At 41.6% G+C, this 14,901-nt stretch overlaps 1 protein-coding gene and 1 pseudogene across 1 annotated transcript in view; both read right to left on the reverse strand.

Annotated features, from left to right (window-relative positions):
- The window catches only part of LOC120059287 (msx2-interacting protein-like), a 41,303-nt gene extending 36,323 nt beyond the window's left edge, over positions 1-4,980 (reverse strand). The window contains exons 1-2 of the mRNA XM_039008223.1: positions 4,637-4,980; positions 1,493-1,813 (exon numbers count right to left, since the gene is read on the reverse strand). Of these exons, the coding sequence (XP_038864151.1) occupies positions 1,493-1,813; positions 4,637-4,719 (404 nt within the window). The 5' untranslated portion in view covers positions 4,720-4,980. The remainder of the gene's footprint in view (positions 1-1,492; positions 1,814-4,636) is intronic.
- An 8,501-nt stretch (positions 4,981-13,481) lies between these two features.
- Positions 13,482-14,673, reverse strand: LOC120058668 (annotated as a pseudogene).
- Between the last annotated feature and the right edge of the window lie 228 nt (positions 14,674-14,901).

A 14,901-nucleotide genomic window follows, 5' to 3' on the forward strand; every position in this document is an offset into this window, starting at 1 on the left:
AAATGGTTACATAAAACATAACTGATAACAATAAAATAATGGAAAATGAGGCTACAGTGTCCAATCAAATCTGGAAATGATATCCAATTGTCCAGCTTCTGTAAACAGTGCTCTATTGATACCCCATGAGCAATGAGTCTGGAACATCATGGCACACGATTTTATGGAAAAGTCTTTCATCTTCATCTTTAATAGTCCGCCACATTCTGTGTGCAAAATTGAGCAATAGTCCAACTAGATCCATTGAAGCAAAAATTATCTGACCGTAACACAGTTTACCTGTCAGAAGTAATCCAGTTCACCCAATGATTCTCCCAAACATGTACAGTTCCCTTAAAGGCAGTAGGCTTATTCTTTGGGAAGAAGTTGACATGATGATGTGTGTTCTGATTCTGGGAATAATTGTATCCAAGGATGGACAGATGTAGTTCCACATTCAGGAGGCAGGTAATCCAATGACAGAAGACAGGTAGCCCCATATTTCCATGTAATTGTATTGATTTGTATGATCCAAAAATAGTCCAAACCTCTAATAAATTATTATGTTTAATGCTTCCCCCTATATCCATTGGACAGTCTCACTCTTTCAAGAGCAAAAATATAAAAACAAAATGTTGAAATACCAACAAAATTAAATTAGAATTCAAAAAAGTGTTTGTAATTTGCTCAATATTTCTGTCATTTCTCTACAAAGTCGATCAACAGTAGAGGTCTCCCAGCATTTCATTCTTAAAACCTGAAACAAAACATAATCCCACACAAAACCGGAAAACCCATAACTTTATTGAATGATAGAATATCCTTTTGTGATTGGCCAGTTTTAATCCAACGGGAATACATATCCGGTTTAGGTTATCCACATGACTCCGGACCACAAGGGAAGTGATGCATATGAAAACACCACTGGAATGGGTGCAGAATGATCGAGAACCCAATTTCTACTAATCCAAAAACTAATTAATGCGTCTTTAATATGCAAATATGTATTCTTGGTTGAATTGTTATACAAAAATGACCCATTAATCCACCAAGGAGGGCATGGTACTCCAGATCAGGGCGATCCCAAGGAAGGCCACTGGAACAAACTCTCTCCAGCATCCATTAATCCCGGGAATTTTACGATATCCAATATGCCCCATACTCTCTGCAAATGGGATATCCACCTCACAGGAATGTTTAAGTTTACAAAGATAATCCCCAACAGCAAATACGCTATTTACTACACACATAGAAATACAATTGTGTGCATTCATGCTCATTTACAGTATATATTGGTGTCTACCATATCAATCCATGAGCGATGGCGACGCTCTGAGGACTATGGAAGGGATGCCTACAGATTTATTCCTGCGTATGAATGTATTTTATTTTCCCCTCATTCTCCTCTTTAACCCCCAAACAAGTAAATTAATAGATTGTGGAATATGCTTGGGGGTAAGGCGTTACAAGAAACCAAGTTCCCCCTGCGTTCAGAGAAACTTTGTCCACTTACCCGTCTAGTCTGCGTTCATAGCGTCCCTCTCTGCTGTGGAGCAATGCAGGGGGCCCATACACCAGGTCCCCTGCCACCCTTGTGAACCCTGAAACATCCCGCCCACGAGAGCCTAAGGACAGGCTATTCTCCAGCCCTCTCACGGCACTAGGGATTGTGCCTGGCTCATTGTAATCAGTGCGCAAGTCTCTATCCCCCATCTTGTTGATAGAATTATGAGCCTTCTGAGCACTTTTAATGTCCACAAAATCAACAAAGGCTGCAACTCCACCTTCTGACCCCCGCTTTGGAAGGACCTTGACACTCTCCACACGTCCATATCTATGGAGGAAAGGGGGAATTATAAGAAAAAGAGATCAGCAACAAATAATTAATTGATTTAAGGTGTATGCCATATTTCATTGGAAATGGAAACAAGTCAAATGGGTAAAGGAGCCTACTGTTCACCATAAAGTAGACCTATGTGTTGTATAATATTGAAATGGAAGGGAAAACCTAGTCAGCTGCACAACTGAAAGATTTTTACCACCTTGGGGATTTGAACCAGCAACCTTTTGGTTACTGGCACAGCTCTCTCTCTCTCTCTCTGTCTGTGTGTGGGGGGGATGACACTCCACAAAGGGATGTCCTTACAAAACATTTATTAGGCCACTGGTGTCATTTCCCAACCTCACCAGGCAACATTATTTGTTATTTTTCACAATGCATTGTTGGTTAAGCACATAGCACTATTCATACATTTTTCAATAGAGGATGTATTCTAGTTATGAGAAAAGTTCCTCCTTCTAGCTATTCAAAGATGGAACTCTGATGAGGTCTGCACAATGCAGCATAACTACACGTGACATTTTCTGGTTTCCTCTTGCTTGTGGGTGCAATATGTTTTATGCAATATGGCATTCCAATAAGGCTTGCTTAAGAGAAATACAGGAAAAAAGTGATACAGGATAAAAGTGATGTTTTCCTATATTTGAAAAAGTGATTTCAATCGTTACCTTGAATGTAGCCTATAATTAAAATGGTTTACTGCCTGAAAATCTATTTTTATTGTAGCCTATGGCGTTTATCAACCAACTGGAGAAAGAAAATTGTGATTGGAGTTATTTGCCAACGTCTTGGAGAGCTTAGCTCCATGCAACACTTTTTTTTCTATTCAATGAAAACTAGAGCATAAATCTGTTTCTGCTTATTTTCCGAAAGACACCCTGAGAATGCCCATAAGTGTAGTCTCTCTGTCATGCCAGTTCCCACATTGAATACCCTCCGACGCCATTTTAGAAAACCGTTCACACTGCTTCCTCATTCTGCCGTCCCCCATCTTCAAGGACTCCAATCACAAATGTAGCTGTCATGCACCTGCATACGCTGGCTGTTTCTTGTTACAAAAGCTGTAACTAAAGGCTGCTTGAAGAGCAGTGAGTAAGTAGGCTACCCCGAAATGTGTTTTCCACGCGCACTCATTCCCCTCAACAAAATGCTTCATCCTCAAAAGTCAAAACAATATGTTTGTGATCAATTGTCCAAAACGTTTGCCTTATTATACGTGTTATAGCCTAAGCATATTCAATTCTTATGACGTAACCAATGCATTAAAATCATAAGCATGACACAAATGCCCCGCAAGATTTGAAAAACAGGCTATCATAATCCATGCATCTGACAAGTATGCCTAAATAAACGTCCGTTTTGGCCATTTCGGACTGTATTTTGTAGGATACTCTCAAAGTCATAATGGTCTGATGAATATTGTCTACATGCACTGCATAGCAAACACTGCGCTTGAAATCGTAGCAGAAATACATACGCCATTTAGCCTACAACACAGGATAGACAGCCATAATAATACATGAATGCAGCACTTCAGCTAACGTAAAGAAATAATATGGATGTCACATCTTTTAATTAGGCTACTCCTCGTGCCTAGATCGAAAGATAGGCGGGCTGTTTTTTCCTTGGCAGCCAGTATGGAGCTAGAGAGCACACACGGCGTCGAAACAAGAACTAAATGTATTCAGATGTTGGGAAATGTTTAATGCACAAAAACGATAGCCTTTGCCGTCAAATCTGATTTGACATACTGATAACAATGTGAAGTAATAGTAATGGAACAATGTGGCAAAAATCTTACCCTTTACATTTCAGTAGTGAAAAATAATTATTTTCAACAATAGCCTATCGTTTTTATATAAAGTTTTAAAAAATGTTATTAAAAAAATTGCTATGTCAACATGTAGTCTACTATAGAGAATATGATCCGTGCCATATATAGCCGTGTTTCTTATATGTTGGCAGTTTCATTAAGGCTTATAATCATCATATGGTCGTTTGTTTACACAATTTATGAATGCAACCAATGTAAAGGAAGGAAATCTTAGTGACATTGTAGGCTATCACTGTAATCTATACCAAATGTTATGTTAATCAACTGAATAACAACTAATAGCAACATTCAATGAACATCTCAGTTTATTTTGATAGTCAACTGGTATAGCCAATGACATTTAATGACATTAGGCTAATTGACGCCATATCAGTTACATTATGATGCTGCTGGCAAGAGTCAGCTCTGCATCACTTCACACAAGCCACCTCAATATTTGCTACAATGTTGCAGTGAGTCTTGGCGGAACTGCAAACTACCTCAATTGTTTTTGCTTAGTTAGAATTCCATTGCACGAGACACTCTCCGCAACTGGCAAGTTTTAGGCTAACCATAAAACTGTAAACACAATTCAAGTCACTGTCTTAACACACCACAACCGGTAGGCTGTTACAGTGGCAAGAGTATTCAGTGGTGCTAGCTATAGCTGTTTTGCTAAAGCAATTAGCTAGCTAGGCTATTTCCAAGTCCACGGTGTGGGAAAGATGGCTTACAAGACCGCGAAATGCAGGTGTGGGTCATAAGATTGCAATTTGTACGTTCATGTTAGTTAACTACAATATCTATCGACTTACTCTTCACCCGAGTTTTGTGAGCTTGTGTTGCTGGTTTGCTGGCAGTTGCCTAGCCAGGCTACCTACTGTCACTGCCTGGGCAATTCGCTCCAGGATTGATCATCTTCTGATTTTAGGGGAATCAGGCAGACAGAAGCTGACAGTTGTGAGCTACTCAATCAAATATTCGGAATAAGATCGTTTACTCACCGCTTGAAGTGCTCAATGATTTTCTCCTCTCGTACATTTTCGGGTAAATTTCCCACCCATAAATGTCTGGTTTCACGGACCATACTGTGCGCTCCTGTCCCCCGATCATACAGAAGAGTTTGTGATGTCCTTATCTTTTCCGATACAAAGTAAAATACGTTGCGAAATAGAGCGCAGCAAAGTATTGTGCGTAGATCATCAACTGTTTGTTCTGACCCAATGTAACCATTAGGTTCAATTATTGCACTCTGTTTGATTTCCTTTACTGTGCGCGATCTGGGTGTACGAGCATGCGGTCTATTACCATTCCCGTGACTAGGCGCGTCCCTGACACCATGCGACCTTTGGCTGTCGAAATAATGCTTGTAGCTACCTAAAAAGATGCAGCAACCTTGCTCGTAATGAGGCGCACACAGCGCACGCGTGGCACTGTGTGTGAACTCTTTTTTTCCGCTTTCAGATGAGATCGCCTTTCATCTTGCGCATGCGTGGGTATCGAATGCGTGTGTTTGTGGTTTGGGTCATTGGTTTGGGTAGACGAAGGGTATGAAATGAATCTTTCACACACACAGGCAGCAACTGGAAAGCAGTCCTACAACAGGCCATTGAAACATGTTTTACATTGTGACATTGAATAGTGTCTTATCCATTGGATAAGAAAACATATAAAACTGTAGGTTACTGCAGTTGCTATACAAAGACGCAAATGACAAAAACAACACATTTAGTAATAAAACCTTTATTAGACAGTTGTACTAAGCTTATATGGCATTTATAAGCTTATAGACATGTATTATTTTCAAGAATTTGACGTTGTGCTTAAATAGGTTGAATTTATTTTTATAAGTAGGCTTATGTATTGTCGGTTGTACATGTCTTTATTATTATTGCATTATGTAAAATAAAGAGTTAATTATGACGAAAGATGAATATTCAAATGTGTCATGGAATTGTTTCACCCTGCTGTAAATAGTTTTCTACAGATAAACCCCTTGGCTTGAAGGACATTATGGTTACTGGTAGAGTAGAATTCCACTACCTTGGTATGAGAGAGCTTGAAGTTAGGAATTCATAGATTTCTATTGCAAATTATAATAGTTGGGCCACCAATTTGGGAGACAGTGCCAGTGGCGATTTTAGCATGTCAATCTTGGTGGGGCAAACAAAACGTTTGTTTTTGTTAAGCGTGCCAGCAAAGTCACTACACAACACTAAACAATACTTTAATTGCACTATAACCGTGACAAACGGTGCCCACAAACTGTTAGGGCCTACATAAAGCCTACATAAACAGCAGAGCTTTCTTTGCAGCACCATGGAGTGAATCTTATCACTGCTACTCCTGGTTATCAGCGGAGCCTTGTGATATAGCTGACATGCTTAAACAAATGTGGTTTCCACTGACAATTGAGATGTACAAACCATGGCATAAGGGGACAACGAGCGGATAAGAGGCAATCCGTAATTTAGATTAAGACATTAATGAGGGCGCTAGGACGGACATAGTCAATATAACTATTTGTTCAGCACTTTTGAAATGTACAGCGACAGAATTCAGAACATGGACCGTTCTTACAGTATTCTCCCTGTACACCAAATCAGAACCGTAGCATAAATAAAGGGGGCAGACAATGAACGCTCTTACAATATTCGATGATGTCACGTGTGCTCCCTCTCCGGCCTCTAGGTCACCAGCCTACTCGTTATGGCGCACACCTGTCACCATCGTTACGCGCACCTGCGCGTCATCAGACTCAGCTGGACTCCATCACTTCCCTGATTACCTTCCCTATATATGTCACTCCCTTTGGTTCCTTCCCCAGGCATTATTGTTTTGGTTCCTGTGTTATGTCTGTGCGTTGTTCGTGTTTCTTATTTTGTATTATGTTGTGTTCATTTATTAAAACACTCACTCCCTGAACTTGCTTCCCGACTCTCAGCGTACATCGTTACAGAATAACGCCTCACCTAAGGGAGGCATCAGGGAGTGTTTTTGTTTTTTGTGTCAGTGGTAATGACGTCGGGTCCGGGAGCCGCTACAGGCTCCCCTGCCTCCGCCAACTCACCAGGCTTCCCTGCCTCCGCTGGCTTGTCAGGCTTTCATGCCTCAGCCGGATCTCTAGGCTCCCCTGCCTCAGCCGGTCTGTCAGGTTCCCGCACCCCAGCCGGATTGACAGGCGTTATTGTTTCTGTTCCTGTGTTATGTCTGTGCGTTGTTCGTATTTCTTCATTTGTATTATGTTGTGTTTATTTATTAATACACTCACTCCCTGAACTTGCTTCCCTACTCTCAGCTCACATCGTTACAGATGATTACATTTCTCTAAAACAGGCTATAGGCTAGATGTGCACCACCAAGTCAGAACAGTAGGCTAAGTTATGAGGGGAAAGGGACCAAATTATTAGGATGAGGCACATGGGCTACTAACAGCTTACTACACAACATACACTTAGTATTACTTTATTAGCTACAGTATACATATATACCTGGCATATTACATAAATTATGCAGCAGCATACAATACATTTTTGGACTCACCTTGTTGTGCTGTGCCCACTTGAACAGGAAGGTGACGCAGGTACATTGTGGGTACATTTTGTCAATCAAGGTTTGTTATCAAAGTCTGGCATTCTCTGGATTTATGGTGCTTTTAAGATAACTGGAAACTCTGAAATAAACAAGGCCGAATTGTGACGTCAGTGATCTTCAAGTTGGAGCTCTAGAAAGAGGCTTGAGTTCCCGACTTGGAATTCCGAGTTGGAAACTTATTTTCCAAGTCAGAGCTTGTTTTTTTTCCAGAGATCCCAGTTGTCTTGAACTCACTGAAGTCTGAGATTCTCCAGTTGTTTTGAACGCGACAAAAGTCATGCTGGATTGACAGCATGGTCAATGTATTCAAACTTTTCTGGCCCATGGTGTTGAATGTTTATCCTTTGAAGCTTGGAAAAGAGACCCTTAAACCCAGACTTGGACCACATACCTACTCCACTGAATAGCAGTCTAGTGATTGCTTTGCAACGCTTGCAGTTAACCACTGATTCCTTCCAAACGACTCATTGTTGAATTTGCAATTTCCAACTTGTTGTGTAATGTTGATGTCCAATGGCCGATGAGCATCAATACGTTTTATCTATAATTTCTCTTCATATGACAAGGATTGAAAAGGATTTGCCAGTAGATTGTCGAATTGATTCATGATGATGACTGCTTGTCTAGCTTGCTAGCTAAGATTTTGACATGATCAGTCTAATCAAAGCTACGGTAGATAAAACTTAATTTTATCTGTGGCCAATGACCTTGAGCCTTTTTGGATGGGCACTTCTAATGTAACTCTATGGCAGCACCCAAGGGGCTTAAATTTGAACTCTCCCCGTAGATTTTGCGGTGACATAGTCTCCCCATGAGTGACACAACACTGAGCCAATCACGGCGCAACTAGAGGACATTACCAACCCCTATGCTCCGTATTTTCCGCTGGCTGCCCCACCACCACAGAAAGCACTGAGCTAGGCAGAAACACCTGCATTTTGGAGCTGCCTTACTCAAGAAAGCAAAAAAGAAACCATGTTTGTATGCAGCTTATTAACAAAATATTTTTGTTTTTACATTGTTTGCAAACTGATATGTGACACCTGCCCTGAATGATGGGTCACCACTTTAAGTTGATCTTTATTTGCATAGGGTATACTCACAGCGCTCAGGGTTTCCCCCTTTTTTATCACTTCATCCCTGGAGGATAACTAACCTAGCAGTGCGTTACCTGTACAAAATACAGTACATGACCAAAAGTATGTGGACACCTACTCGTTGAACATCTCATTCCAAAATCATGGGTATTAATATGGAGTTGGTTCCCCCTTTGCTGCTATAACAGTATCCACTGTTCTGGGAAGGCTTTCCACTAGATGTTGGAACATTGCTGTGGGGACTTGATTCCCCACAGCAATGTCACTGAGCTCTTCAGTAAGGCCATTCTACTGCCACTGTTTGTCTATGGAGATTGCTTGGCTGTGTGCTCATTTTTATACACGTCAGCAACGGGTGTGGCTGAAATAGCCAAATCCACTCAGTTGAAGGGTGTCCACATACTTCTGTGTATACAGTGTATATCTTTCCCCTTTTGAATAAGTCAAATCAAAGTTTATTTGTGGCTTACCCAGATTTGCAGGGAAATGCAGCAAAATGCTTATGTTTCTAGCTCCAACACTAAGTTGCAATGCCATTTCAGCTTAGTGGCTATACCACAGACTTCAGTAACTCAACACTTTTGCTAGTTTCTGAGCTCTGTTTAATAATTAACATCATAATCAGGCACAAGTCCACAAAACAAAGTAAGGTGATAAGATATAATTGCCTATAGGTCAAAGTCCTTGTGTTGCAAGTTCAGTAGGCTAGCCGAGTTAATGTTATTAAATATCAAATTATTGATGGAACGGCAGGCTATAGTTTACAGTGAAAGTTTCATGAAATCTAATGGACAGTTTGAATAAAGATGGGTAGGCCATCTACGTGAAGAAAACAAATCCATTGTTTTAGGCTACGCATGCGCTACAATGCGGTCAAAAAATAAAAAAATAAAAGGAGCTGCATTTGAACAAGGACGCATGCGTATGGCTCACCTACCAAGTGGCCAGAGATAGACATTTCTAGAAAGGCTACAGTTGAGTCAAGTCGTCAACGAGGAGGTACTGGCGCGTTATAATTTCCACGAACTCCATACATGAATGCTCTTGGAAATAATCGTGTGCTTCCAATAACAACGCAACGATTTTTTATTTCTGATGTAAAAAGGAACTGCTAAATAAAATCCAATAACCTCGTGGATTGTACAATTGTTTTATTGTCCAAGACAGGCATTTTATGGTGGAACTACCAAGCCTATACCATGCCATATTCCTTTACACCTTCAGTCTTGGTCGACCCTGGATTATATTGATCATGCGGCACCGTTTTATTATCCACACTTCTTCAAATGATCATGGAATAAATAAACGGAATAAACAAGTCCAATGTTGGAGGCAGGCAAATAAATACCTTACTGTGAAATACAATCTGCGCTTACTAATAGTGGCCAGAAAACTGCTCTCAAAAGATAGAAAAGGACTGATAAAAAAATCTGCTCTGTGGGTGCCATAAATGTGGGGTTAAAATGAGGTAGGCCTATCTGCATACAGCAAAAAACAGTGCCGAATAGGTTTTTCCTGGGAGGCGTAATTTACATTTTCATGTTTATATTCGATGTAATTATTTTCAATTAACACACCCATACTTTAGTCTATGTCGACACTCAGTTAAAAGAGAGGCAGAATTCAAACTATTTGACATTTTCAATATAGCGAGTTATGATTGGTTTGTTCGTCTTTTCTGAAAATAGCCTGCAAACACAGTTTGTATCACGCCATTTTGTGTGATTTACAAGTGCCAACATTGTTATGCTTCAGCCATTTTGTGTACATTTCTTTTCAAGATGAGTCTGACATGGTTCACATCAATATACCATATGACATGAGCCTGCCTGTGATGAAATACAATCTAACCAAAGAAAGTGGAAGAAATTTCACACCATCAACATCCTGTTGTCAGGAGATTATTATCACATCTTTGGTGTCAATTAATACCTTAGAGCAGCTGATACTGTTACATCATATGATGTGTGTGTAACCTTTATTTAACTAGGCAAGTCAGTTAAGAACAAATTCTTATTTACAATGACGGCCTACCGTAGCCTGTAATAAAATGTGTAACCAATGTTTTACACTATAGCAGCATTTGATACATTAGTTCAGGGCTGCTAAGGTCCAAAAGGTGTAATTCTAAATATATTTTGGCTCAATTTAATGGCAGTGACATTTGAGAACAAAGAGACTGTTTGTGGCCAAGGAATTGTGTGAAAAAGTAGCACTATTGAGTGTGCTTTTCTTATGGCAAGAGCATCATCACTATCTCCCAAGAGCTCTGCATGGATTGAAAACAACATTATTGCATGGTACCTTATTAAAAAGTTTTTGTTGATGTGTCATAATATATTTTTTATTATATACTCCCGTGGTATAAAAGTAAACACTGTTGTCAATAATCAACAGTGGTGGAAAAAGTGCCCAACTGTCATACTTGAGTAAAAGTAAAGATAACTTAATAGAAAATGACTCAAGTAAAAGTAAAAGTCACCCAGTAAAATTCTACTTGAGTAAAGTCTAAAACTATTTGGTTTAAAATATACGTAAGTATCAAAAGTAAAAGTATAAATCATTCAAATTCCTTATATTAAGCAAACCAGATGGCACCATATTGTTATTTTTTTTTATTATCTTTTTTTTTATTTTAATTTACGTAAAGCCAGCGGCACACTCTAACACTCAGACATAATTTACAGACAAAGCATTTGTGTTTACTGAGTCTGCCAGATCAGAGGCAGTAGGGATGACCAGGGATGTTCGGTTGATAAGTGCGGGAATTTGACTATTTTCCTGTCCTGCTAAGCATTCAAAATGTAACAAGTACTTTTGGGTGTCCAAATCAAATCAAAGTTTATTTGTCACGTGCGCTGAATACAACAGGTAGACCTTACAGTGACATGCTTACTTACAGGCTCTAAACAATAGTGCAAAAAAGGTATTAGGTGAACAATAGGTAAGTAAAGAAATAAAACAACAGTAAAAAGACAGGCAATATACAGTAGCGAGGCTATAAAAGTAGCGAGGCTACATACAGACACCGGTTAGTCAGGCTGATTGAGGTAGTATGTACATGTAGCTATGGTTAAAGTGACTATGCATATATGATGAACAGATAGTAGCAGTAGCGTAAAAGAGGGGTTGGCGGGTGGCGGGACACAATGCAGATAGCCCGGTTAGCCAATGTGCGGGAGCATTGGTTGGTCGGCCCAATTGAGGTAGTATGTACATGAATGTATAGTTAAAGTGACTATTCCTATATGATAAACAGAGAGTAGCAGCAGCGTAAAAAGAGGGGTTGGGGGGGGCATACAATGCAAATAGTCCGGGTAGCCATTTGATTACCTGTTCAGGAGTCTTATGGCTTGGGGGTAAAAACTGTTGAGAAGCCTTTTTGTCCTAGACTTGGCACTCCGGTACCGCTTGCCATGACTGGGGTGGCTGGGGTCTTTGACAATTTTTAGGGCCTTCCTCTGAGACCGCCTGGTGTAGAGGTCCTGGATGGCAGGCAGCTTAGCCCCAGTGATGTACTGGGCCGTACGCACTACCCTCTGTAGTGCCTTGCGATCAGAGGCCGAGCAATTGCCGTACCAGGCAGTGATGCAACTAGTCAGGGTGCTCTCGATGTTGCAGCTGTAGAACCTTTTGAGGATCTCAGGACCCATGCCAAATCTTTTTAGTTTCCTGAGGGGGAATAGGCTTTGTCGTGCCCTCTTCACAACTGTCTTGGTGTGTTTGGACCATTCTAGTTTGTTGTTGATGTGGACACCAAGGAACTTAAAGCTCTCAACCTGCTCCACTACAGCCCCGTTGATGAGAATGGGGGCGTGCTCGGTCCTCCTTTTTCTGTAGTCCACAATCATCTCCTTAGTCTTGGTCACGTTGAGGGATAGGTTGTTATTCTGGCACCACACGGCCAGGTCTCTGACCTCCTCCCTATAGGCTGTCTCGTTGTTGTCGGTGATCAGGCCTACCACTGTTGTGACGTCTTCAAACTTAACGATGGTGTTGGAGTCGTGCCTGGCCATGCAGTCATGGGTGAACAGGGAGTACAGGAGGGGACTGAGCACGCACCCCTGGGGAGCTCCAGTGTTGAGGATCAGCGTGGCAGATGTGTTGCTACCTACCCTCACCACCTGGGGGTGGCCCGTCAGGAAGTCCAGGATCCAGTTGCAGTTGTGTTTAGTCCCAGTCCTAAGCTTAGTGATGAGCTTTGATGGTACTATGGTGTTGAACGCTGAGCTGTGGTCAATGAATAGCATTCTCACATAAGTGTTCCTTTTGTCCAGGTGGGAAAGGGCAGTGTGGAGTGCAATAGAGATTGCATCATCTGTGGATCTGTTTGGGCGGTATGCAAATTGGAGTGGGTCTAGGGTTTCTGGGATAATGGTGTTGATGTGAGCCATTACCAACCTTTCAAAGCACTTCATGGCTATGGACGTGATTGCTACGGGTCTGTAGTCATTTAGGCAGGTTACCTTTGTATTCTTGGGCACAGGGACTATGGTGGTCTGCTTGAAACATGTTGGTATTACAGACTCAATCAGGGACATGTTGAAAATGTCAGTGACGTCACCTGCCTGTTGGTCAGCACATGCCCAGAGCACACGTCCTGGTAATCCGTCTGGCCCCGCAGCCTTGTGTATGTTGACCTGTTTAAAGGTGTTACTCACGTCGGCTACAGAGAGCGTGATCACACAGTCGTCCGTAACAGCTGATGCTCTCATGCATGCCTCAGTGTTGCTTGCCTCGAAGCAAGCATAGAAGGGATTTAGCTCGTCTGGTAGACTCGTGTCACTGGGCAGCTCGCAGCTGTGCTACCCTTTGTAGTCTGTAATAGTTTGCAAGCCCTGCCACATAAGACGAGCGTCGGAGCCGGTGTAGTATGATTCAATCCAGGAAAATGTATGGAGTGAAAAGTACAATATTTTCTTAAGGAATGTAGTGAAGTAAAAGTAGTCAAAAATATGAATAGTAAAGTACAGATACCCACCCCCCAAAAAAACACTACAAGTAGTACTTTAAAGTATTTTTACTTAAGTACTTTACACCACTGATAATCAATAATAATACAAAATATAATCTAAGACTGATGCTCTAAGAAAGAGTCCCAGCACAAATAGTGTCTTCCCATGTCAATTAGTCTAACTTTGGTGGTCTTTGCCAGGTGTCAAGCATCTCCTCTGGTTCTTACTCCTCTGAGAATGTGGTAACTGGTAACTTCCTCCATATCCTGCATAAATACACACATTTCTATTATGTAAGATACATTGAAATGACAGAAATATTTAGATAAATTGATAAACGTACAGCAAGCTGGAATAGCACGGTCAATTGAGGGACACTCATTCTCACCTGTGTTGTAGCATCCAATAGGTTTCTGGAGGGTATCAGACAGCTAGCCTCACCCAGGAAGCACAGGATGAGGTGGACCACATCTGCCTAGCGGTCGACAATCAGCATCAGGACCATGAGCCCCCCCCCCAAGACGCACCACCACTGTGTTTATAACAGCTTGGCCACTTGGCTGACGATGTTGCTCCTCTGAGTAGAAAATAATTATCATCAGCTGTCTCAATGAGAATGACAACAATATGCTTGTCCTTAACTTTCTCTCTGCTATGTACAAAATACCAAATAGTCTCTGACATTCTGCTGCTTAAAAGTTTAACCATGTAGGCTACTGTATGTTCAGTCTCTCACCCTGCATATACACCATCAGCAGTGTGTAGCAGATTGTCAGTGGAGTCCAGAACCTGAGGGCGGCATTGGCAGCCACTGCAAAGGTGAGCATAAGGGCCCTGGTCAGGCGCGGTAACAGAGAGCAACCTGATGTTAGCAGTGTCATGCACACTCCACAGTAGCACTGGGAACTGTGTAGTCTGTACAGTGCCATGACATGGAGTCGTAGGCGCCCAGTCTGGCTGGCCAGGAACCAGCTCAGTCCTGCAGCGAGGAGCAGGCAGAGCCGGAGCTGTGGCGCCCCCTCGTGGAGGAAATGGAGACCGCAGCTGAGAGCACAGCCCAAGGAGAACTGACATTGGACCAGCAGCTGCTGTAGGAACCTACTGGACTCCTGCAGATTCAGAGAGCGGGAGGGAAATTAATTAAGAGGAGAGATGAATCAAGGCTGATGAATGTGAGAAAGATTTTCATGTAATTTTTAGTGACAAGTATGCTATTATAATGCTCACTGGTCCAGCTGTGACCCAATCTGACATTTGTCTGAGGGAGAACTCTAGAACCACCAGGGACGCAACCCGAGAGCCCACTACAGCCTGCATTACCGACAGGAACTAGAACTGGAGAGCTTCACTTAGCCCAATTTTATTACTGGCTTGATGCCTTGGTGTCTTCTGCATAGATGTCTCTTTACTGCTGCCTTCATTATTTGAACTGAGTAGAGAGAGTAACTTGAGACAGTATACATTTCAAGGCAGTGAAATACAAAACAATGATTTCTAAGGATATGAGCATAAGGGCCCTGGTCAGGCGGGGTAACAGAGAGCAACCTAAGCAACACACTCCACAGTAGCACTGGGAACTGATTACTGTTGCCAATGTAAATCGTATAACAGTCTGTTCATAGT

The sequence above is a fragment of the Salvelinus namaycush genome, chromosome 14 (assembly GCF_016432855.1).
Source record: "Salvelinus namaycush isolate Seneca chromosome 14, SaNama_1.0, whole genome shotgun sequence".
Taxonomy (NCBI): domain Eukaryota; kingdom Metazoa; phylum Chordata; class Actinopteri; order Salmoniformes; family Salmonidae; genus Salvelinus; species Salvelinus namaycush.